Genomic DNA, 27,226 nt, shown 5'->3' on the forward strand with positions numbered 1-27,226 from the left:
GCAATTAAAATAATTTTAAGCAAAACCACTTCTATTAATAGGAAACACTATTGTTTGCTTTGGAAGGCATCAATGTTTTATTTTCCATTGCTCAGTAGCAACACACTGTGTGAATATCCAGCTGTAGAATAAAGAGTACCAAGCAAACAATCGAAACTCTAATCTGAATTTCCTTTTATTCATTGGGAGCATCCAAATTTTTTCTGGAGCAAAACCTATTCAATTATTTATTCTATATGAAACATCCCTGCCATGTTAGAAATATGATAATCAAGAACAGAGCAACCTGTGTTTCAGCACAGCTTTCAGCTTTTCATCAAGGTTTGAAATTCTCAGTGTAGGAATACTCATTAGAAAGCCACATTAGCTATTTTTAAACCCATCTTTACCTCAACTTCCCACAGAGCTTTTGAGCTAGTTGCTGAAGTGGCTGACTGCCTCCCAGTAGTTCTCAGAAAAACATGTTGCTTCTTTCGATGTTCATCACAAGTAAGAAATTTCTCCTGCTCTGCATGGAACAACCGTACCACATCCCCCTGTGAGGACAATGAGAGATCAATCAACAGAAGTTTCAGGTTGTGTTTTTGTGAAAAAGTTATGATTAGGTACATCTTTTAACTTACTCCTTTGAGAATATCATCCTTATTGTCACTCCATTTCATAAAAAGAACTATTTTCCAGCTTGTATTGCAATTCACTGAATTTACCTATAAAAATAGAATGCCTCAGATAAAACAAGAGTACAAAGACACACCATGATGCACAAATTAATTGTCCTTCTTGACAATTCTGTGGAAAACTAAATGGCGCTTCAATTATTTCTAACTCTCATGAGCTCTTAACTTACCTCATTGCAGCCCGGGTTATCCACTAGTTGATGACTACTGGCGTGCAAAGGCTGGCCAGCATTAACAGGATTTAAGACTACCTTGTCCCCAATCACCACCTGTAAAACAAGGTTTCCATTTCATTTTCATTTACCTTTACAAAGGCAATATAAAGCTACCACTACTGGGAACTGGCTACAAATTTATTTGGAAATTAACATAGTTAGATTTAGGGTATCAAAAGTATTAAGAAAATAAAGTAACATTTTAAGTAAAAATAACATTATTTAAGCCATGCCATTCAGACTTTATCTTGACATCTTCCATGTGCGTTTGTTCACATAAACCAAGATCATCTTTAGAGGGTATCCTCAATACTCACACCATCTAAAATTAGGAAAGTGGTGACCGAAGAGATGGTGACACACAGAGACTTTAGGGAATTCCCTCTCTAACTTTTAGTCTTGCTAATTCTTTCAGGGATTGGCGAAGTTGAGTATATTATTTTTATTTTGATATACCACAATAACAGTTTTTGGTATACATGAACTGAATGAGTTGCTGAAGAATGGCACAGATAATTTACTTAAAATAAATTGAATGAATTTAATAAAGAGAGTAATTAAATGCATTAAATAAGCCATGGTGAATAGAAAGAAGAGAAAGAATTCTATGGAGCCTTGAGGCTAATATTTATTGCAATAAATAAATAAATTACTGATTCATTGATATAAACTAAAATATCCAGCACAGGAGTTCTTAAGTGAACAGAATGACTTTATTTTCATAATCATTCAAAATCTAAACAGTTACTCTTGTACTCTTTAAAAATGTTTGCTTCCAAAACATTTGTTTCTATAGTAATTTTCTTTCTCTCATGCACAATTGTTTTCATAGGAGGGCAAGGAGAAGAAGCACTGAATTATATAAACAATGCATTTAATTAATTACAAGAAAGTATGCAATGAAGAAAACATTTAACATTTCATATTGCAAACAATTTTCCCTGACAGTTCTGTAAACTTACACTGTCTCCTATAGACCGCAGTTTGTAGAAGGGTTGTATATAAAACCAGGAACCTTCATTGCCAGCTTCATCTAGTGTCACTCTCATAGCATTCTTCTCTAGCAGAGCTGGAAGTCTCTTATTTACTGTTAAATATTTGTTGCTTTTTAAATGCAGAAGCTGGAAAGAAAGAAAGAAAGAAAGAAAAGCAACAACAAATTAAAATTGTTGTGCCTACTGCAATAATTGTTCACAAGGCTGATATTTTATATAGATCAGGGGGGTCAAACTCAAGGCTGGGGCCCGAATTTGGCCCGTGGGGTACTTAGTTCTGGCCCATGGGGCTGCCCTGGAAACAGTGGAGGACCGGCCCGCAGTGCTTCTACCAGCGAAAACAGGCTCCCGAGCTCCATTTTCGGCTGCCACAGCCTCCTACAACCCTCTGCCAGTGAAAAGGGAGCTCCCTTTTCACTGGCAGAGAGGCCATGGCAGTCAAAAATGGAGCTCAGAAGCCCGTTTTCACTGGCAGAGCATTCGGGCCCCCTGACACATTTGACGTTGAGCTGGCCACGCCCATCCTGGACATGCCCACCCTGGCCTCCAGAAGTTAAACACAACCCTGATGTGGCCCTCAATGAAATCAAGTTTGACACCCCTGATATAGATCATCATTTGATTTGCTTTTGGCTTAGTACAATGTACATAGTGGTTGAAGATCACAAGTAATGGGGTAATGTGAGAAATCATCACATTGTGGCATAGGCAGCAATGGCTACTCAAACCATAGCTTAACAGCTGATTACTGTTCGAAGTGGAAATGTAATTTATTGATGCTTTTAAAATTCCTGTACTGTTCATATGATAATGCAGAATGATATGCAACAGTTGAGTATTCCACCCACAATTTTCTACAGTTCTAGCAATATTTCCCACTTTAGGAAGTTTATTGAAGACTTGTATAGTTACTTCAAGACTTGTTGAAGACTTGTACAGTTACATCAGCCATGCAGAATAGTTGGTGAATGGCACTTGACAAGTAGACATTTAATATGCTTAAAAGCTTTTATTCTCTCTAAAACCTTCCAGTCCAAGTTTCCCAACAATTTTCATGACATCGCAGGAACTTTCAACTGGATTTTTTATGTTACTGAAACCAGTACACCATATGACTCTCTCAAAGTATTTAAAGAATGTTTCTGTGTTAAATAAATATTTGGGTAATGGAAACATGATGAAGATGAAGATATGATGTTGATACTGGGAAACAATTCAACTCCGAGTCCCAGTCAAGCTTCCTGTACCAATAAAGCCAGACGTGGAACTTGGAAAAATCATAATCTCTTTTTTTTTTTAATTTTAAAAACAAACTTTATTCGTATTTAAAAAACATTTAAAACAAATATAAGAAAAACAAACAAGTTTCTCTTAATCAAAAACACAAATTACATATACATATATAGTACATATACAGTACTCAACTTCATCTATTGACTACTTTCTATTATTATATATACATATATACATACGCACAGTGGCTTATTTCCTTTTCTATCTATCTGACAGTGCAGTTGTTAATTATATTGATTTCTTCTGAATTTCATCTTTAACCATTCCCCCTCCTCTGATTTATCCACTGGTACCATCTATTCCATATTATGAAATATTTTGAGTCTTCCTTATCCTGTAACTCTAGAGTTAGTTTGTCCATTTCTGCGCATATATAATTTTTTTGTATTAGCTCCTGGTCAGTTGGCAAGTGATCTATTTTCCAGAGTTGTGCTAACGCTAGTCTAGCCGCTGTTATAATGTGGAGTATTAAATATTTTATATCATTTCTAATATTCTTATTAATCATGCCTAGTAAAAAGACTTCAGGTTTTAATTCAATTTCGTGGTCTGTTATTTCTAATATCCATGTTTTTATTTTGTTCCAATATCTCTTAATTTCTGGGCAAAGCCACCAAGCATGGTAAAAAGTTCCCTATGTTTTTTTACATTTCCAACAGGCCGGATTTACATTCGGATACATTTTTGCTAACCTTGCGGGTGCCAGATACCATCGGTACCACATCTTATAATGATTTTCTTTATAGGCTACCAATTTTGTCATGCTATAGTTGTTTTCCCATGCTCTTTCCCAATCTTCCAATTGTATGCTGTGCCCAATGTTCCTCACCCACGCTATCATCTGCCCTTTATGAAAAATCATAATCTCAAAAAGCTTCTATCAGATATTAATTTTAGCAAAGAAAAAACATGAGAAAATTGGGAGCCCCCTCTCCTCTCACAGTGGCATTTCAGCCACTGCAGAATCAAATCTACATTCTGACATTGAAACATGAATACTTAGTAGCCAGTTTTTTTGATGAAACAGAGCAAGAGTCTGAAAGAACTGGCATATCCCATAGCTATCCTGCAGATGTTCAAACAGATCACCCCTCCAAAGCCCTAACTCTGAGTTACAATTCTGCTTCTTGGTTGCCAACACCCATTAACTTACTCTGGGGCAAAGGAAGTAGCAGGTAGGAGTGGGTGCTTCCTATCATCCCAAAAGATAGACCTGTCTCTCCCAGAATCTTAATGCTTCTAAGAGGACAGAGAAATTCGTGGTTTAAGGATGACATAGTCTAACAACTTAACTTATGTTGGGGGGAACCTGTAACATCTCAAAAGTTGCTGATGAAATCCCTCACCTTTAGCCACACAAGCAGAGGCTGCTGGTTGTTGGATGTCAGCAACATCTTGAGAACCAAAGGTTTCTCATTCTGACTGAACTGCTAACTAGGTTATTATCTCTGAACAAATAAGAAAAGCAATACTATATTTTTTTTGTTTTCCACAGAAATTTTAAAATCAAAATGTTTTCAGAAATATCATTTTGCATTTTTCTGTAGGCTGGTTTGAAAATAAATTACCTGTACTACACACAACTTATGGAAGACACTGCTTACCTGAATAACATTACCATACTGGATAACCGTACCAAGCAGCTTCCTATTTTCTGTCTCATTCTGCTTTTTTTCCAAATCTGCAGCATGCTAAGTTTAATAAACAAACAAAAGATTTGCTGTTGAGCAAGGATGGGAAAATCTGCAATGAGTTGCTTTTTAAAATGAAAGATGTTACAAACAATACTTCAATCCCTCCCCCTCAAAAAAAAAAACTGCATATCAGTAATTGAATTTAACAACATTTAGAGTTCACCCACTTGTAACTCATGACTAACTAAAGCATTCTAAATGTAATTAATCCCCTCAGAATAGGCTAAACTCCAATGGATCCAACTCCATTCTCAAGTATCAAGGCTTCTGTTGCTATGTAAAATTTGACTGTTTCACTGTAATTCCACTCCCATTTCCAGTTTTTGAAATTTATATTTTCAAATGCCTGCTTTCAGCCATTATTGTTTTTTAACCCAAGTCGGAAATGCTGGTCCCTTTATTGATTTTTTTGATTTTAATAAATGGTAAAGTTGAAGAGAAATAAAGGGAAGAGGAAGAAAAGTAAACGGAAGTAGAAAGCAGGGAAAAGTGATAGGAAAACAAAAAAAGAAAAAAAGACACATTTACTAAAAATCAGACATAGATGATAAATTCAGGTTAACATTCAGATTTATATCAGAAAGAGCAGTGAAATTTCTTTCTAAACCTCACTTTCATTCTGAGGTTTAAAAAAACAGGTTATATAAGTCTGTAAGGACAGAACCACTATTACATCCATATTTACTCATATACAACTAAAAAGATGACATTAGAAATGAAATAGCCTATATAAGCATGTGAATTAATCCAAGATATTCCAACCCATTTTAGAACTCCTTCCAATGAACACAGACAGAATTTGAAGTTTTGGACAGTATACAAATCCAAAATAATTATTTATGTATTATATTTCTAATCTGCCCAGAAGAACTTTAGCTGGTGTACAACATCAAACAAGAACTTAATAATAAGTTATCCCATCTAAATTAATTTCAAGAATAAAAATGAATCACAGAAGAAAAACAAAGATAAAATCCCAAAACCTGTATAGCAAATTTTATAGTAAATTAAAGCCCTATTTTTAGAAATAACCTATCTGTCTTCTGCCAGATAACAGTAAGACAAAAATTGCATTTCAAGTATAGTTCTATAAACTGGCCACAAGCTGCTGCTGAAAATAATGTACATTCAACACAGACTTGGAAGAATATTTTAAATTCCACCATACAAATTGAAGGAAAGGATGGACAGGAAAAATGGCCAATTTATTGCAATGCCAATAAGCTTTCTATCTAGATTCTAATGCTAAGTAACCATCAAAATCCAAGGAGCCGTGGTGGCGCAGTGGTTAGAATCCAGTATTGCAGGCTAACTCACTACTCGCTGCCAGAAGTTCGATCCTGAGCAGCTCAAGGTTAACTCAGCCTTCCATCTTTCTGAGGTCAGTAAAATGAGGACCCAGATTGTTTGGGGCAATATGCTGACTCTGTAAACCTTTAGAGAGGGCTGTAAAAGCATAATGAAGCAATACTAAGTGTAAGTGCTATTGTTATTGCTAAAATCCGTGTTTGTTAAAATGTGGTCTACGAGCCCTGGGTGCATCCCACAACCATCCCTATAAATACAATTTTAATTTTTAATACTATATAGTAAATCCTGATAAATATCACCCATATAATAAAAATGCTGAATAGGCAAAGCTACTGCTGTCTTCCAACAAAGGAGCTCACGTCCACCATAAACACCATAAACCAAGATTAGATCATTTAATGTCATTGTCATACTGACTGCCATCTACACCAGTGAGACCTGTAAATCTACCACAAGAATTATTCATTAGATCAACGACTTCCAACAATGTTGCCTCAGAAGGATACTTATCTCATATTGGGACCATGTCACAAACGAACTCATTCTACAAAGAAGTAATTCCCGAAAACTCTCTGAGATAGTGACAGAACAAACAGTGCCTTTTGCTGGAAATCTGCTCCTCATGAGTGAACAACATCCAGCAAAGATCACAATCAATTGGATACTACCAGATGGTCAGAGAAAAAGAGAAAGCCCAAAGAAAACCTGGGACCAAACATTTCAGGAAGATCTGAAGAATATCAATCTTAAATGGAAGGATGTGGAGACTGTAGCTGTGGACCAAGAATTGTGGAGTGAACCTCTAGCCCAATGTGCTTAGCACAGGATGTGATATAGGAGTCCTATAGGTACAGTGGTTAGAACGCAGGATTGCAGGAAAACTCTGCCCACAGCCTAGAGTTCAATCCAGACAGGGCTCAAGATTAATTCAGCCTTCCATCCTTCCAAGGTTGGTAAAATGAAGACCTAGATTGTTGGGGGCAATATGCTGATGTTTTAAATTGCCTAGAGAGTGCTGTAAAATACTATGGGGTAGTGTACAGGTAGTCCTTGATTTACAACAGTTCATTTAGTGACTGTTCGAAGTTACATGGCACTGAAAAAAGTGACTTATGACTATTTTTCACTCTTATGATTGTTGCAGCATCCCTATGGTCATGTGATTTACATTTGGATGTTTGACAAGTGGTTCATATTTATGACAGTTGTAATGTCCTGGGTACATGTTTTGTGACCTTCTGGCAAGCAAAGTCTATGGAGAAGCCAGATTCACTTAACAACTGTGTTACTAACTTAACAACTGCAGTGTTTCACTTAACAAATGTGACAAGAAAATGGGACAAAGTTACTTAACAATTGTCTCATTTAACAACATAAATTTTGGGCTCAACTGTGGTGATAAGTTGAGGACTACCTGTATAAGTCTAAGTGCTATTGCTATATACAACAAAAGTTCTTTTGGGATCCTCCATAATTTTTAAAAGTAGGAAAGTGTCCTTAGAGCAAAAAGTTTAAGAATTACTGGTCAAAAAAGGTAGTCCTCAACTTACAACCACAATTTAGCCAAAAATTTCCATTGCCCAGCAAGACAGTTGTTAAGTGAGTTATGCCCCATTTTATGATTTTTCTTGCCACAGTTGTTAAGTGAATCATTGCAGCTGTTAAGTTAGTAACATTGTTGTTAAGGGAATCTGGCTTCCCCATTGACTTTGCTTGTCAGAAGGTCACAAAAGCTGACCACATAGCCCCAGGACACTCCAACTGTCAATCATATGAGCCAGTTGCCAAGCGTCCAAATTTTGATCACTTGGCCATGGGGGGATGCCGCAATAGTCATAAGTGTGAAAAATGGTCATAAGTCACTTTTTTCAGTGCTGCTGGCATTGGAACATAATACAGCCAACATGCAAATTATTTTTTCTAGCTTTCTCTTTCCTTCTTGTCTTGATTTTTAGGAAACCCTAAACCAGTGCGTCTATTTCAAATTATTAAATCCTCTTGAGATTTTTTTAAAATAAAAAGTGTGCATGTTTTACATTATTGTTGTTGTTGATGAGGTTGTAGCATGATTTCCATTATTTTTTTTAAAAAAAAGGATGTCATTTTTAGTACCTTTTTTAAAACAAGCAAAGGAATCATTCTGTGTAGCAGCCACTAGGTGTCACTTTGTTAAAAGAAGAATTGATTTTGTATTCCAGTTAAAACCCGTCCCAGATTCCTAAATCCCTTAAATGGTATTAGTTTAAAATAACCTGACCCTTAGCACAGCTTGATCTACAGCAGAAGATCCTGAATTCCACCATTAGATACACAAGCCAAAAATGCACGTGACTAAAAATGCATGTTGAACATTTTTTTACAGATTACTTCAAACCACATGGAAGAAAAAGTACCAAGACAGGAAACAGCCTTGATTCTCAATGAACGCTCTGCATCCAGATGTTGTGTACTCCTTATACTGGGAGAAATTATTCATTTAAAAACCAACCACTGTGTTATCTGTGCTTTCTCTATTGCATTCCTCTGTTCAGAAGAGGCTCAGCCTGCTTCAGCCAAGAGCCCTGTAGCATTTCAAATAATCTTACATACACACAAAAAGGACGCCTTTTCTTAGTGCTGCTAAATATGGCTAAGATCCAAATGCTTGCTTGGGCTTGCCTGACTGTTTTGTATTCTTACCCAGCCTAGATCCCATCAAGCTATTTTTGAAACGCTCCTCTGTTTCAATTCAGCTGAGACTGTGTGCACTGCCGGACAATAAAGAACAGGTTCTTAATCTGTTCTAACCACATGAAATGTTTACAAGATTAACCAAAGGCATTTTTAATACCAGGAACTGAACCAACATAAAGGATCAAATAATTTGTAATTATGTTCCCTGAACAGAAGTTACACATTTCCAGTCACACGTACTGTAAGAGCAATAGCACTTAGACTTATATACCGCTTCACAGAGCTTTACAGCTCTCTCTAAGGTTTACAGAGTCAGCATATTGCCCCCAACAATTTGGGTCCTCATTTTACCCACCTCGGAAGGAGGGAAGGCTGAGTCAACCTTGAGCCTGCTGAGATTCGAACTGCCAAATTGCAGGCAGCTGCCGGTCAGTAGCCTGCAGTGCTGCACTCTAACCACTGTGCCACTATGGCTCATAATGCTAGTTCTTTGGATTCAATTTGGTTCCTTCCTTCCTCAGAAGGACCAGATATATAGAAAAGGGATATTTACGGTATTCATTTATCCCATCGATTAATAAATGTTGCAACTCTGGGTGGCTCACAACATATTAAAAACAATTAAAAAAGAATATAAAGTAAACAACAAAACCTGTTCCCTGTAGAAGAGTGCAATTTTAAATAATTCATTGGTTAAAAATAAGTGCTTCGACTTTCTACTTCCATTTTGTACAAACGTAAATATTTGTTTTGCTTTCTGTTTTTTCAGATAAAGTGAATACTGGCTGACTTTATAAGGCTCAATAAATAAGCGAGTCATAATGATGGTTTATTCATTCCTCCCCTCCCCATTTTCTGGGTTTGCACACTATATCAGGCAAAGGGGATTGGGCGTGGAAAGCACTGTTCTGTGTGTGGTTCTCCTTCCAAGGCCAGTTCCAGCCTTTATTGGTGCGAGGAGAGTAGTCAAGCCCAAGGCTCCTGCTTTGCCTCAGGGCTCTGCCTTCCTCCCTTTTTAAAAATATTTACATGAAGCCACTGGGAGGTCATTTTGGAATATGGTATGATCAACATCTTTGTCCTCAGCCATTCAGGGAAGTGGTCAACTTCTTTTCCAGCATTTGGATGCTGTGAAGGACTCAACAAGAAGGAATGGGTTGTGGTTCAAGCCTGCCAAGAGAAAGGGGCTAAGTGTTTGGAGTCCCTCAGATCTGGGGTTTGCTCTTTGGTTTGGGGTGGGGTACCTCTACCCCACTGAAACTTGGGGGTTTCTCCTGCATTCACAGCTCCTGTTCAAAAAGCTGGTGACAGCTGTGTTTAGGGGAAGTAGCTTTGCACAACTGCACTTTGTGTACCAGTTGTACCCATTCCTGGACCAGGAGGACCTGTTCATGGTCACTCAACCTTAGTCATTTCTGATTGAACTAGTGCAATACATTCTACATGGAGCTGCCCGTGAAGACTGTCCAGAAGCTTCTGTTGGTTCTGAATGCAATGACACAGGAGTTATGGGAACATTTTACTATGCCCATGCAACACCCTACTCTGTGGACTGCACTAACTTCCAATAGGCTCACAGCTGCAATTCAAAATGCTGGTTATCAATTTTAAAGCCTACATTTCACAAAAACACGAGGGACCGCCTTCTTCTAAGAACGCCTCCCCAACCCATATGCTCCTACAGAGGGCATGTTCCAGGTTCTTTCTTTTAAACCTTGTCATTGTATGATTGGTCTTTGGACTGACCCTTCCCCCCCCCCCCAATATATAACACACCCCAACTCTGTTTTGTCATTGGAAAATCATGTAAAACCAGGCTCTTCCCCTGGACATTAGGGGCCACTTAACTAAAAGTTTCATGTTTGGATTAGTGTTTATTTGCCATTTAATATTTATAATATTTATATTTTGTAATTAAATTGGGAGATGGTGAGTTACTTATTTATTATTTATTTGTTTGTTTGTTTTTGTTTATTATTTATTGATTTTGAGCTATATGCTCTCCCAGAGCCATGCTGTTTGAGTCAGAGTGGGATGGGATGGAGGGGGGAGGGGAGGGTAAGGGGGAGGAAAGGGAGAGGGGAGGGGAAGGTTTCAGCATGTCATATGAATCTACATGCTGCAAAAAATATAAGAATACATACATATCTGGCCTCAAATATAAAGTCCACCTTTCAAAAAATAATTGACACATACCATATTTTTCGGAGTATAAGACGCACCGGAGTATAAAATGCACCTCAGTTTTTTGGGAGGAAAATAAGAAAAAAGCTGATTGGGAGGTGGATCGACCTTCCAGAATACCCCCTATCAGCTGTTCCCAGAGGTGAATTTTAGCAACAGGTTCCTTGGTTGTGAGGTCTGTGCCTTGCTTTTTTTTTTTGCTTTGTTTTCTGCCTCTGAAACTTCTGAAACTCCATTTCAGAAAAAACTTTTTTTCCTGCCTCTGAAAGCCTCTGAAACAGAGCTTCAGAAAAAAAAGCCTCTGAAGCTCTGTTTGGGGGCTTCTTTTTTGAAACTTCATTTCTGATGCTTTTTTCAGCCTCTGAAACCTCCGTTTGAGAAGCCGGGCAGGGCTACATTCGGAGTATAAGACGCACCCAGATTTTCACCCTCTTTTTTGGGGGGAAAAGGTGTGTCTTATACTCCGAAAAATACGGTATTTAAATCTATCTTTATTACCATAGGTAAATAGTTCCCTTTTTAAATCTTTAGTTAGAACTCAGTGCAACATTCTTTTGGAACAGCTAATTGGTAGCCCTGAAATTAGATTGAGACCAGCTTGAAGACTGTCACTCCAGAACAGATACTCACATGTAGTTTGTTGAGCAAAACCGCATCAGTTGTGCTATTAGCTCCTGGTTTAGCAGCTTTCCAGAACTGCTTCTGTGCAGAATAGCGATTCATGGGGCATAATTTAAAAAGGCAATCTATAAAGAGACACAAGAAAAGGATTATTGTAGCAACTGTTAACATAGGCTATTATGCTTGATCTGTGCATTTTATGTTTAAGGATACAATTTAAAACAAGTCACAGGAAATCAGAAGTTCTTGGAATGAAAATAGGAATAATACAATACAATACAAAACAGAAATAAAACAATAGGAAAACTAAGCCATGATATAACTTCCACCTACTTTTTATTATATCCCAAAAACACTTACAGTGATCCTAAATGAAGGAAAAATTTGTCAACATGTCAATTTTTGAGATAATAAAGCAAATTATTTCTAAATTATCTTGGGCAATTTTGAACTGAAATATTTGTTAATCCTTTATTATAATAAACATTATAAAATAGAAATGCTTGTGAAGTACTGACCGCAAAAATAAATTTTAAAAGCTTTTAAAAAGTTTTTAACACCTTACATTGGAAAAAAGATATCTAGCACTGTCCCCATTTTTAATGTTTCTTGCTTTTGCTAAAGTTTTTATAGACTCAGAGAGATAAAGTAACTTTTTTTTCTAACTCTAAATCAAAGCTTAACTTCTATATGACACAGACATTAATGGCTTAAACAATACAAGTAATGTGGATTCTTTTCAGAATAGTTTGAAAAGTTAATACAAATACAGCCCTTTGGATGTTAAAAGGGAATTCAAATACTCAAATGGTAACTTTTATACAAAGATTATGGCTTGATAACTAAAGAAATCCACAAATTACAACATAGAAGTCCTGTTGAGAGATTTTGGTTAACAGGATTAAAAGTTAAATGAATGAAAGAAACAAAGGGTGATTTTGTGGAAATTTACTAGAGATCTTAAGAAGACCTGAATGAAGGCTTTCTGTGCTGGATGACCAAATTTACAAAAAAAGCAGTGACAATGATCACCCCAAATCTAGAACGCCCCTACTAGCATTTGCACAACATCTTCTTAACAACTTTAACACAGACTCTCAATGGAAAGCCTTGCTGGTCTCCACAAAGGTTTAAAGACCTGGCTTTGCCATCAGGCTTAGGGATCAGAGTGGTGCTTCTTCTTGTTGTTGTGCCATATCCGTCATCAGACATTGGCGATCATGTTGATGATCCTATTTTTATCAACAGCCCCACAAAAAAGTGCTGTTGAGTTTTCTCCAAACTAGTCCCTTCGATTTTGAAGCCATGATGTTCTTCTTCTGCCTGGACCTCGTTTGCTTTCAATCTTTCCCTAGAGGATTAAGTGAAGTATGCCATATTTTTCCGGTGTTGCATCACATGTCCGAAATATTCTAACTTTCACTTCTTAATGGTTTTGATTATTTCCCTTGGCTTTCGCAGGTGGCTTATCACCTCCTCATTTCTGGTTTTGTTAACCCAGTTTATACGTAAGAGCCATCTGTAAATCCACACACAGTGGTACAGGGACCATAAAATGCGGGTGTTAGAAGTATCTGAGCATCCAATCCAAGCAGGATTGTGTAAGAATGACACTGGACAGCAGACTAAAAAAGAGGCAGGCAGTTTTCTTCGAGGCAAAGAATCTGCTTCAGAAGGTACCTACAAATGGACAGAGATCAGACATATGCATGGGAGTGGTAGTTCTTTGATGGGGTGTGGGTAAGTTTGTGAATGTAACCTTTCTAATGTTTAATTTGGTAGATGTTCAGCTGTTCATGGAAACGTTCTTAACTTACTTTGCTGAGTGTGTAGATCTTTTCCCTTTGATGTGCTTCTATGTTGGGGGCTTTGGTGCCACCTCTGTGTGTACCCAGGGAAATTCTGTATTGTGAAAGGATTTTCTCTCTTATTTGTGCAAGTTAATTAGTTTAGCCTGCTCATTAATTACAGAAGTAGATTAGTGATCTTTGCAACATGGTCTTCTAGTTTCAGTTATTTGTGGGCCATGTAAATATGGAAAGGAAGGTCAGAGACAGTATAAATCTAAATTGAAGAGCCTTGGTACAAAAGAGCCTTGGTAGTACAGTGGTCTAAGGCACCCTGTTATTAAGCTGGTTATTAAGACCAGCTGCCTGCAATTACTGCAGGTTCGAATCTCGCCAAGGCTCAAGGTTGACTCAGCCTTCCATCCTTTCTAAGGTAGATAAATTGAGGACCCAGTTGTGGGGGCAATAAACTGACTTTGTATAAATATACAAAAGGATGAAGGCTATTGCTGAGCACATTGTAAGCCGCCCTGAGTCTCCGGAGAAGGGCGGCATATAAATCAAATTAAAAAAAAAAAATTGGAATTAAAATTCTTTCCATAGGGCCTGGTGGCTCAGCAGACTGATAGCATTGTGATTAACACCAGCTGCCTGCAATTACTGTAAGTTCGAATCTCACCAGGCTCAAGGTTGACTCAGCCTTCCATCCTTTCTAAGGTAGGTAAATTGAGGACCCAGTTTGTGGGGGCAATAAGCTGACTTTGTATAAGTATGAAGGCTATTGCTTAACGCATTGTAAGCTGCCCTGAGTCTCCGGAGAAGGGCGGCATATAAATCAAATTTTAAAAAAAATAACTGTAAAATTACCATTAATGTTATGTAATGTTCAATACGTTATGTCTTGACGTGTTTTGTTTTTATATGTATGTGGTTGTTTTTTGTGTTGTTTTTAAAGACAAACTGTTTAATAAAAATTATTTTATAGTAAAAATGAAATGATTGTGTTAGGATTAATAGTAAAGTAATGAAGATGATTATATTGGGAGCAATAGATAAAATATTTTTTAAATGTTTACAATAACTGTAATAATTTATATTGTTAAAATATATCCATCTAAGCAAAAAGGAAGAGAGAATGATATTTGGTTAGGATTTAAGATTTAAGTAACGGGTTTTTGGGGACAATGGCATAGTTAAATTGATAGAATTTTGGGAAATAACTGAGTAAAATATTAAGTTGTGTTAATAGGAAAATAAGATTTGTTAATGATTTGTATTAATTTGTGACCGGATCAATGCTTCATTTTGGAAAAGATATGTTTTATGTTTATGTTTTAAAAAAAAACTTTTTTCAAAAAAAAAATTATTTTTTTAAAAAAACTTTCCAGAGTTATGAAATCCTTCCCACACTGGTAAGACTCTTAAGTTGATTGTGCTGTCCTGTGACTGTCCTGCGCAGTTTTCAATTGTTAATGTTTGAATGATTACTTTAGGGGGGGATAGTATTGTTTGTTTAAAGTCACTCAGAGCCATAAATGTGCAATGGGCAGCTATATAAATTAAATAAACAAGCATTGGATTTTTTTAATAAAACTTTGTTTAAAAAACAGTTCTAGTATATCCCTTTATTTGCTATGCCACCATCTGACACTGTCAAGGTTACATAAACATTTGAATATATGTCACATATGTCAAAATGTCCATCTGGGTTCAATTCCAAGTGGGGAAAAAGACACTGAAAACATGGAGACTGCTTGGAAAGATGGTTTAATGGTGGACAGGAATCACATGCCTTGAGTTTCTGAGTAGAAAAAAAGGGGTGAGATGCTGGGAGTGCCTTGGTTTTCTCCATTTCTCATCCAGGGAAATATAATATTCTTTTTAATATTTTCTAAAATAATTCATTCTTCTAGGAGAGGGGTGAGTGCTAACTTCCTACAGCAGAATAGTGTTTACACCAAGAGCTTGGCAAAATACAACTGCAGGGACAGGAAGTTAAGAAGAGAGATTTCATTCCAGTGTTCAGAGCACCTTACTTCCTCTCATCGGTCGCTAAGCAACTGATAATGCAAAAATTAAATCAAGCTCTTTCAAAACTGTCTGCTCCAAAGTAACCATTAAAACTTCTAACTGCCAGAAATGTGGAAAAAAATAGAACAGCTGTTCCAAGTGCTTCTTTGCAATTAGGCAGAAATAAAACTTTAGATTGCCATTATGTAATTCAGTAGATAACACAATAGAATGTACAGTTCTATTATGTATTCTCATTTTGCTAGTTATATATAGGTGTTGCATAGGAGTAAAATTTCAAAAAGATGACATTAAAGAGAGGGGGGAAAAAGATTACTTCAGAACTAAGTAGCCCTTAAAAGATTATGGAAGAGAACAAATGGGTCACTCTACCACTCTATAAATATTCTGGTACAGAGAAGTACCAGAAGTTCCCAGAGGATGGGCTCCAGCACAAGTCTGAAAGCTTGGAAGACTAAACTTCTGGTTCTAGTGACGGACCCAGATTGAATCCTGCAACATTATTCTGGGATACATATATTTGGCTTCATTCACTCTGCTATTATCCGATTTAACTCCAGATTTCCTTAAATCTTTCACAGGAAGAGAATGGGCTGATCCCAGAATTGAGTCTTCTTTGCACTTGAGTTATTCCTTTGCAAAGGACTAAAGCACAAATAGTTATTTCTATACGTATAAATCAACTCAGTTTAAGAAGGAATTTTGGGAATCCTCCCTTGTTATTCCTCTTCCTGAGGATAGGGGTACATAATCACTGGAAACAGCAAACAACTCTCTGTGTCTTTTCTTCATGACCCTGATGAGGAATCGGTAATCTCCAGCACTGGGTGTGTTGGACAAATGTTATTAAAATAGATATGCCATAACAATTAGATTTTAACAATGATTTCAATTTCAATGAGCATGCTTAGCATCAAATTTTATAATAGGATGTCACATAAATTAGGGGCAATATATACAATAATATTACTGGAAAAACTGAACCTATAAAAAGATCTCAAGCATGATGAGGACATTTTTACTTTTAAATAAAGATAAATAGGTTGTGATTGGCAAACAGACTTGAGACTTCTTCCCAGTATTTTTCCCCCATGGGCTATATAGTAACATTTGTGAATCAGTCAAATATTCCTAGAGTAGAGTAGAGCAGAGCAGAGCAGAGCAGAGCAGAGCAGAGCAGAGCAGAGCAGAGCAGAGCAGAGCAGACTAGACTAGACTAGACTAGACTAGACTAGACTAGACTAGACTAGACTAGACTAGACTAGAATAGAATAGAATAGAATAGAATAGAATAGAATAGCAGAGATGGAAGAGACCTTGGAGGTCTTCTAGTCCAATCCCCTGCTTAGGCAGGAAATCCTACACCATTTCAGACAAATGGTTATCCAGTCTCTTCATAAAAATTTCCAGTGTTGGAGCATTTACAACTTCTGGAGGCAAGTTGTTCCACTGATCAATTGTTCTAATTGTCAGGAAATTTCTCCTTGGTTCTAGGTTGCTTCTCTCCTTGATTAGTTTCCACCCACTGCTTCTTGTCCTACCCTCAAGGTGCTTTGGAGAATAGCTTGATTCCCTCTTCCTTGTGGCAGCCTCTGAAATATCGGAACAATGCTATCATGTCATCCCTAGTCCTTCTTTTCATCAGACATTTCATAAGACAAGAATGCCAGTTTGATGTAGAGCAGGGTTGTCAAACTCAAGGTCCGAGGGCTGGATCCATGTGCAGCCCCCCACCCCCACGCTCCATTTTCACTGGCAGAGGGTTGCAGGAAGCCATCACAGCCAAACACAGAGCTCGAGAACCCATTTTAGCTGGCCAAACACTCAGGCCACTACAGGCGCCCTGACACAAGTGATGTTCAGCTGGCCCACCCATGCCCATCCTGGCCACGCTCACCCCAGTCCCCCAAAGTTAAATACAACCCTGATGCGGCCTTCAATGAAATAGAGTTTGACACGCCTGGTGTAGAGGGTAAGGCAGCAGGTTAGAAATTGTAAGTTCTAGCCCTGCCTTAGACATAGTCATCTGGATGATTTTAGGCCAGTCATTCTCTCTCATACCCTAGAAAGAAGATAAGGAGTAGGAGTAAGAGAAGAGTAGGAAACCACTCTGGCAAAAACCTTGCCAAGAAAACTGCAGGGACATATCCAGGCAGTTGCCAGAGTCAACACTGACTCAAAGGGACGCCTCCCCCCCCAAAAATAAATTCCAAAGATCCATAGAGTTTTTCCATGAACATTTCTCACCCTTCAAAGAGCAGGCATAATAATGTACCTTTCAATGGACACTTTGGTTCTTCTGGCTCCAGAAAGTGGAGACACTACCGCATTTTTTATTTTATTGCTTTGTACCAGGATAGCGGACTGAAATTATTAACTCTAGTTCTCATTGAAGGACAACTGGGCCCAAAATTTTTAATCATGACTTGTTGCTGTCCTTAAACAGGTCACCACATAACCTGACTTGCTTTTAGGACTGTTTTTAGGGGGGTTGTAAAGTTAGTAATCATGGCCGTTATGGGAATCACATGGTCATTAATGAACCTTGTGACTGTCAAAGGAATCCATTCTCCCAAATGCAGTGCTGGAATTCAATTTTTTTTACTACCGGTTCTGTGGGCGTGGCTTGGTGGGCGTAGCTTGGTGGGCATGGCAGGGTACAAAATCTCCATTCCTGCCTCACTCTGGGGCCAGCCAGAGGTGGTATTTGCTGGTTCTCCGAACTAGTCAAAATTTCTACTACCGGTTCTCCAGAACCTGTCAGAACCTGCTGAATAGCACCCTTGCCCAAATGGGCATATTTTTCCAGAAACCAGTAGGGGGAAAAAAAATCACAAATTGCAATCACGTGACTGCAGCATGCTGCAACAATTGTAAATGCAAATTGGTTGTCAAGCACCTGAAATATAATCATATGTCGTGTGTCTGTGCTGCTACCTAATATTACTTGACAATACAGACCATACAGGAACATTACTTGAATCCAATCTATATTTTTTCCTGTTACTGATTGATATATGGACTATATCTATTGAATCTTAGAAAAGTTGTATTTGTTAAGCAATTATTTCTGATTATACCTTATATTTTTATAACTTGTATTGATGTATTCACTTTTATTGTATATGCTTACTTATTTTATCTTGTTGGTCTATGACAAGTAAAACAAGGTTATGATTTTAGTACAATACATTTTTCTATTGGTTACACTAATTACCCTAATTAATTCTTCAGTATTTCATCGTATTTATAAAATATTTCAGCTCAGCATTCAATATTGAATATTAATCCAGCTCTTATCTCCTTTCATGGTAGAACCAATCACAAATATATTTTTATTTATTAATGCATTTCTACCCTGTCCATATAATTTAAGTGACACTAGGCAGTTAATTAAAAAAAAAGCATGCTGAGGTATAAAAACATGAATAAAAATAGACTTAAAGCCAAATTAAAACTGCAATTTAAAAAAATCTGAGCTACTAAAAGATTACAGAGGTGGACAGCAGGGGTGAAATGCTACCGGTTCTGACCGGTTCGGGTGAACTGGTAGTAAAAAATTGTACCGGTTCGGGCAAACCGGTATTTCCAACAATCAGCTGTGACACGCGATTTCTATTAGCTAGAATCGTCAGATTTCTTGCTTTCTAGCTAATCTAAATCATGTGGCAAAATGAATTCCCCCCTCCTTGCTGTTCCACGCGAAGCATGTACTTGGTAGCAGACTCACAGAACTGGTAGCAGACTTCAAAAGATTTCACCGCTGGTGGACAGTGCAGCTTCACATTACCAACTTCCCTCAAAGTGACATATCCATTTTAGAACTCCATGCCAATTGGCAGAACACAGTCTTAATATTCTTTTGGAAGGCCAGAAGGGGGGCCCCACCTCACCTCTGTGGATAAGGTTTTCCAGAGGGCAAGGACAATGCCAGAGAAGGCTCTCTTCCTAGATCCCGCCAGTCAAAATTCTTTAATCAATGGGAATTGCAACATGTCTGACCAGGTGGGATTGGTCGGTCGTGATTGGGATGAGACAGTTCCTAAGGTAACCTGGTCCCATTCCTTGAAACGATTTAAAACTGATTTTCAAATTATTCAAGTTCACAGAATACTCAAAGATAACTGCCTTCATCACAATATTACTACCAATATTATTATGTAAGTGGCAATTCCTAGGCAGCCATGGTTATTCCTTGGAGGACAGACACTTGAGATCTTCCGTATTCTTTGCTAGACTGGGAAGCGCACATAACATTCAAAGAAAACAAAGGTATCCTGTTGTGTAATGTTATAAACAAAACTGTATGTAGGTTTGTAGTCCACCTGGAATTGAGATTGACACAAGAGTTTGTTTATCTTTTTTTAAAAAAAATAAAAAATAAAGATGAAATGTGAAAGATTTGGAAGAAATAATATTTTGAGCTATAGACTACTAAGAATAGAATTTTTCATTTAATTTTTTAAAATTTCATTTAATATTCATTTAATTTAATAGTCCAAGAACAGATAGCCAGGGTTGTTTTTTTTTCAATTTAATGCATTTACATATAAATCTTGGGATAAAAGGATACCTATGAAAGCAATTCAACAAAACAAGCAAAGACAGGAGTTCTATTATCTACAATGTATTCTCTCCCAAATTAATATTTTACCCATTCCTTAATTTTTTTTTTAAATGATACAATAGGGAACATGTGTGGGAATGGGAATAGACTCTTATAACAACATATATTGTGTTCTGGTCAGACAATAAGAAGCAAAAATACAGGTGTATTGAGTCTGCTGTAAAACATATACATCTGTTTCATCTGTGGGTTTCCCTCTTCGTGGGTTGAAAAGCTGCACTGTTTTAAAATGTATGTCAATTCAAAATAGTCCCTTGACGATTATTCCAAGTATCCTGACTATATCAAAACCTTTTATTCTCTGCTTGAGAAAGTACACTAGTGTGAATCTAGCAGTAGGATTGTTCCACATATGCTCTGGTATTAAATCTCCATAGAAAAAGAAATATTTTGAGAAAAATTATTCACCTAAATTATTAAATAACCCAACTATGGATTTTTTTAAAGAAGGTCTTTTCTCCCTAATGGCTGTTACTTTATTTTCTGGAACTTGATGCATCATATACAGGTAGACACTGGCTTACAACCATTCGTTTAACGTGCATCTGAAGTTATGACGACACCGGAAAAAAATAACTGTTCCTAGCACTTGCAACTGTTTTAGCATCCCCACGGTCCTGTGATCAAAATTTGCACACTTGGCAATTAACAATGGTTGCAGAATCTCAACATCATGGGAGCACCCTTTGCAACCTTCCGAGCCAGCTTCCAACCAGCGAAGCCAATGGGAGAGCTGGAGTCGCTTAACAACCATGAGATTCCCTAAACAACTACCGTGCTTTACTTAACAACAACAAAAAGTTCATAAAGTCTGGCACAACTCACTTAACAACTGCTTTACTTAGCAACAGACATTCTGGCCCCAATTGTGGTTATGAGTTGAGGACTACTGTCCCATCTAATGAGAATTGGCAAAATAGCATGCTATCATCTTCTTTTAACGACCCCATAATAAGAATAAGAATAAGAATAAGAATAATTTTATTTCTATACCGCCCTATACAGCCTATTAAAAACACAAGACAACATCAGTTAAAATAGTTTAAAATTATTAAATGAATTCGGCTCAATTTAAAACCCCAGAAATTTAAAACCCAATTTAAAATAGTTATGTTGATAGACCAGCCTGGCGGAACAACAGGGTCTTGAGTGCACAACGAGACATCCGGAGGTCGGAGATCTTATGTATTTCCGGCGGCAGTTCATTCCACAGGGCTGGGGCTCCCACAGAGAAGGCCCTCCCCCGGGTGTCACCAGCTGACATAACTTGGCCGATGGCACCCTAAGGAGACCCTCTCTGTGGGAGCGAACTGGCCGGTGGGAGGCTATTGGTGGCAGAAGTCGGTCTCGAAGGTACCCGGGTCCGGTGCCATGGAGCACTTTAAAGGTGATAACCAACACCTTGAATCGCACCCGGAAGACCACTGGGAGCCAGTGCAGCTCGCGCAGGAGGGGTGTCACATGGGCACAATGAGTTGCGCCCATAACCACCCACGCGGCCGCATTCTGGACCAGCTGGAGCCTCCGAGTGTTCTTCAAGGGATCCCCATGTAGAGAGCATTACAATAGTCCAGCCGGGAGGTGACAAGGGCGTGAGTGACCGTGCGCAAGGCGTCCCGGTCCAGAAAGGCCTGCAACTGGCGAATCAGGCGAACCTGATAAAAGGCCCCGCTGGCCATGGCTGTCATATGCTCTTCTAAAGACAGCCGTGCGTCCAGGAGGACACCCAGATTGCGAGCCCTCTCCGTGGGGGGCAAGGATTCACCCCCAATAGTCAGCGATGGCACCTGCTGACTATATCGGGACACCGGAAGCCACAGCCACTCAGTCTTGGAGGGGTTGAGTCTGAGTCTGTTCCTCCCCATCCAAACCCGCATGGCCTCCAGGCAGCGAGACATCACATCAAGGGCATCGTTGGGATGGTCTGGGGTGGAGATGTACAGCTGAGTATCATCAGCGCACAGATGACACTTCATCCCAAAACCATGGATGATCTCACCCAGCAGCTTCACATAAATGTTGAACAGAAGGGGCAAGAGGACCGACCCTTGCGACACTCCCCATGCGAGACGCCTCGAGGTTGACCTCTGCCCCCTGCCAACACAAACTGCGAGCGGTCGGAGAGGAAGGAGGAGAACCACCGCAAAACGGTGCCCCTATTCCTAACCCCCTCAACCGCTGCAGCATGATACCATGGTCAATGGTACCAAAAGCCGCTGAAAGATCTAATAGGACTAGGACAGAGGAGCAACCCCTGTCTCGAGCCCTCCAGAGATCATCCACCAACGCGACCAATGCCGTTTCTGTGCTGTACCCCTGCCTGAAGCCCGACTGGCACAGGTCCAGATAGATAGCATCATCCAGGTGTCGGGGAAGCTGTCATGTCACCACACTTTCACCAACCTTCGCCACTAAACGAAGGTTGGAGACCGGACGGTAGTTGGATAATTCAGCCGGGTCCAGGGAAGGCTTCTTGAGAAGGGGCCTCACTACCGCCTCTTTCAAGGCGGCAGGAAAGGCACCCTCACTCAGAGAAGCAGTTATAATCCCCTGGAGCCAGCCTTGTGTAACCTCCCGGGAGGCCAGTACCAACCAGGAGGGACACTGGTCCAATAAACACGTGGCGGCACTAATCTTACCCAGAACCCTGTCCACATCCTCAGGAACCACAGGATCAAACTCCTCCCAGACCCTCGTCTCCTTCCCTGGACTCATCCAATCGGAGTCCAAGCCATCCCGAATACGAGCGACTTTATCATGCAGGAATTGCACAAAATCCTCAGCACGACCCTGCAAGGGATCTTCCCGCACTCCCCCCCGAAGAAGGAAGTGGGTCACCCTAAACAGGGTGGCTGGGCGGTTCTCTGCAGATGCGATAAGAGCAGAAAAATGGTTAGATTTCGCCGCTTTTATCGCCACTAGGTAGGTCTTGATATAAGACCTCACCTGTGTCTGGTCGGAATCGGATTGACTAGTCCTCCAAATGCTCTCTAGGCTTCTTTTCCAACGCTTCATCTCTCTCAGCTCCTCAGAGAACCAAGGAGGCAATTGAGATCGGCATCGGGTCAGAGGCTGCAAAGGCATGACATGGTCCAAAGCTCCAGCGGCCGCACCCTCCCAGGCGGCCACCAGCTCTTCAGTCGAGTCATGTGCCAGAATCTCAGGAAACGGCCCAAGCTCTGTCAGGAACCTTTCGGGGTCCATCAGGCGCCTGGGACGGAACCATTTGATCAGTTCCATCTCCCTGCGGTGGGGGGGGGGAAGCGGTAGGAAAGTCTAAATGAAGGAGCGAATGATCTGTCCATGACAAGGGTTTGATGTCTAGGTTCCCTCTACCAAGATCATTCAACCACTGACCAGAGACAAAAATCAGGTCCAGAGTGTGTCCCCCTATGTGAGTTGGGCCTTGAACTAACTGGGTCAGGTCCAAGGCCATCATGGAAGCCATGAACTCCCGAGCCACCTCTGACTCCTCACCCGCAGACGGAAGGTTGAAATCCCCCATGACAATAAGTCTGGGGGTGTCAACCGCCACCCCGGCAATGACGTCGAGTAGCTCGGGCAGGGTCGTTGCCACGTGGCAGGAAGCCAGGTACGCAGTCAGCAAACCCATCTGCACCCCACGGCCCCACTTCACAAAGAGGGACTCACATCCGGCTATCTGAGGAACAGTGGTCTCCCTCGGACAAAGACTCTCCCTAATAATCACCGCCACTCCCCCACCCCTCCCCTGGGCCCTTGGCTGATGAAATGCATGGAAACCTGGTGGGCACATTTCAACGAGGGGAACCCCCCCCTCTTGGCCCAACCAGGTCTCCGTAATACCTGCCAGGTCCGCACCCCCCTCTAAAATAAGATCACAAATGAGGGGGGCTTTATTAACGACCGACCTCGCATTACACAACATCAGCCGTGGATCCTGGGCCTGAGACTCTGCACAACCCAGGATACGAGTCGCGCATTGGGGGCCAGGGTGCGTAATTGCTCATAAACAGCGTGTGCGCACCCCCAGCACATGATATGGCCCCCTGTGCCCGTCATACCTGCCCCTCCCATTCATTGTTTCAATTACACTGCCCTTCCTATCGTCCCCCTGCTCCCCAGTTAAATTTCCTTTCACGACCCCTCTGTTGCAGCCAATCGACCTATCACCCCGCTCAGTCACTATCTGAACCCCCCCGGGTCCACTTTTACAACCCCCTCTCTTCCTCCCGGGTCCCCTTAAAATTTTGATTAAAAATTTAGCTAAAAAAACCCTCAACCCCCTTCTCGCACCATGCCATCTCTCGGGGTTCCAAAACCCATCACTCGATAGAGTGGAGGGCCAAACCTGTGAGAGGGGGGAGTCTCGCAGTGCACACAGCTCCGCCGCTGAGTACATCGAGTAAGATCAGAATGGGAAGGCAGTTTGGTAGGGTCCACCAGAGTCCTAGGACAGAAGGTCTTTATAGAAGCAGCAACCCGGGATCCCCTGCTCTCTCACAGCAGCGGAAGGAGTTGGTTTATACAGTCAGCAGGAGAAAAGTTTTTCCCAGCCACCCTCTCACAGTGGCCGGCCAGATGTCCAAAGGCAAGGAATTTGATGATATCATCCCTTCTGATAAAAGATGGTTCAAACAGCCAACTTCCCTCAGGGTCCACAAAATACTGTCCAAGTCCCCATCTGCCGGGAGTTTTGATGGAAATGATTCAATTAGATTTAATATGATTTGATTTGAAGCAGGGTACAAATAAAGCTGCCCAGTAGTTGCCCAGTAATTCCGTAGGAGGATAGATGTATACACAAGGGAGAGGACAAGGTGAGGGGGGGAGGAAGGCTGACTCCCAGGCCGATAACAGGGCCAGAAAGAGGGGGAGTGGGGGGAGGAGAGGCCACCCATGGAGGCCCCATCCCAGAGCCATCCATTGGACTCTCCAACCCCAGATCTTTCTATCCCCTCTCATCGTTTCAGCCATATCATGCCTCCGTTGGCAACCTCCATTTCGCCTCTCTGCCAGCGTCGAACGTCCAACAACTTCCACCTCACCCATTTTCGCAGCCATCTTTATCCAGCTAACATCCCCTCCCAATCACTGCGCAGCGGCCGCCATTGCCACCGCAACTCCACAACTCCACTGCCAGTGCCAGACCGCCCTCAGTCCACCGTCGGCACCATTGGTACTGCCACGTCATCGCCGCTGTTCTGACAGCCGCCGACCAGCGAGCGGGGAAGAAGCCGGCATCGCTGCAGCTGGTTTCCCTAATCCTACTCACGCGGTGCCTCGCGGCGTCCTGCAGCCTCCCACGGCGTTCTTCTTTGCCTTCCCCTCACCCAAGCATTTCAGAGGGCGAAAAAGCCCTCAACGGGTTGTGGGGAAACTCTCCCAGGTGGGGGTGGGGCTGCCGATGGTCCTGACAGCCCCAGAAGACCCCGAAACACCAAAAATGCTGCCCATCCCAACAGCGACTCAGGCTGGCACCGCCATGTTGGGGCATGCGCTGGAATCCCTTGCAGGGTGGAGTCTGGGCAACTGAATGGAGTTAGCAGAGTGTTTACTGGCTGGATGTTCTTCCTGTCGCCAATGCGGAGTTTTGTTCAGCAGATATATTCTCATTGTGCCCAGAGAGAGAAATATCTGCCTCTACCTAGGATCAAACTCATAGCCTCCTGATTGTGAGGTGAGAGCTCCACCGCATCACTCCTTGGCAAAATGGCATGCTATGGGTCACACAAAAAATATACAGATACACAAATCACAACAATAATTTTCTGGCACTCCTGTTAATCACTTTGGAATAGACAGTCAGTTGGTGTAATGGTTAAAAGCATCAGAGTAGTAACCAGGGACTGTGAGTTCTAGTCTCACCTTAGGCATGAAGCCAGCTAGGTGACCTTGAGTCAAACACTCTGGCTCTCAGCCCTAGGAGAAGGCAATGGAAAACTACTTCTGAACACTTGCCCAAAAAACTGTACAGACTAGTCCAAGCAATAACCAAGAGTCATCGCTGAATTAAAGTCACCAAACAACAACAACAAATCTTTGGAATAACTGGAAAAATATCATAATCCTTTATGCAATCCTTTGCTTGACTGAAGAGATGACACAGAGATACTGAGAAAGGCAGTAAAAACAAAAAATATGTGGCAGAATATTTTTCCTAAAATAACATTTTGATGTGTTTTAGCTCTATCAACTTTTGAAATGGCATGCAGACATAATCAATATCTACAAGTAGTTCTCCAAAGTGATCATGTTTGTGTGTATATAATGGACGAAACAGAATGAGAGCATGCATGAATGGGCACATACATGCATGAGTGAATGCAAAGGCAGCAGAGAGAAACAGAACATAAATTACCTAAACCAGGGATTTTCAAACTCTTTCAACCAATGGACCCTGCCAGTTAAATAATAATAATAATAATTCTGAAATCCTCTGATCAAGAGAGATAGCTCCACTGATCGAAAATGGTTGAATTGGAGTCCAGGTTTTTTGTCCTTATTTTTCTATAGAACCATATAGAATACAGGTTGAAAACTGGAATGGAATGGAATGGAATGGAATGGAATGGAATAGAATAGAATAGAATAGAATAGAATAGAATAGAATAGAATAGAATAGAATAGAATAGAATAGAATAAACAGAGTTGGAAGGGACCTTGGAGGTCTTCTAGTCTAACCCCCTGCTTAGGCAGGAAATCCTACACCACTTCAGACAAATGGCTATCCAAACTATTCTTAAAAACTTCCAGTATTGGAACATTCAAAACCTCTGGAGGCAAGTTGTTCCACTGATTAATTGTTCTCGCTGTCAGGAATTTTTTCCTTAGTTCTAGGTTGCTTCTCTCCTTGATTAGTTTCCATCCATTTCTTCTTGTCCTACCCTCAGGTGCTTTGGAGAATAGCTTGACTCCCTCTTCTTTGTGGCAGACCCTGAGATATTGGAACACTGCCCAATCTAACCCAAGCCATTGTTTTAAAAACTCATAACAATTTTTAATAGTATTCTTTGCATCTACATATTGTGATAGCCTCCTGCTTGTCTTTTCTGCAATATGTAAGGTTCAACAAAAGCTTCAAAAATTGTCTTAACTGCTTTGAGAAGCCACAGAACAAGACTCCATGAGGAAACTTA

At 40.4% G+C, this 27,226-nt stretch overlaps 1 protein-coding gene across 6 annotated transcripts in view; it reads right to left on the reverse strand.

Moving 5' to 3' along the window:
- Nucleotides 1-27,226, reverse strand: part of ITPR1 (inositol 1,4,5-trisphosphate receptor type 1) — a 256,477-nt gene that overhangs the window by 148,138 nt on the left and 81,113 nt on the right. For all 6 annotated transcript variants that reach the window (XR_015732679.1, XM_087887909.1, XM_087887911.1 and 3 more), the window contains exons 4-9: nt 11,673-11,788; nt 4,785-4,871; nt 1,855-2,013; nt 848-946; nt 624-707; nt 390-536 (exon numbers count right to left, since the gene is read on the reverse strand). Coding sequence is in view for 5 of the 6 variants with exons in the window: in XM_087887909.1 (XP_087744035.1) it covers nt 390-536; nt 624-707; nt 848-946; nt 1,855-2,013; nt 4,785-4,871; nt 11,673-11,788 (692 nt within the window). In the remaining variant the exon portion in view is untranslated. The remainder of the gene's footprint in view (nt 1-389; nt 537-623; nt 708-847; nt 947-1,854; nt 2,014-4,784; nt 4,872-11,672; nt 11,789-27,226) is intronic.

This window comes from Pantherophis guttatus, chromosome 2 (genome assembly GCF_059756535.1).
Source record: "Pantherophis guttatus breed Tessera chromosome 2, ASM5975653v1, whole genome shotgun sequence".
NCBI classification, from domain to species: Eukaryota; Metazoa; Chordata; class Lepidosauria; order Squamata; family Colubridae; genus Pantherophis; species Pantherophis guttatus.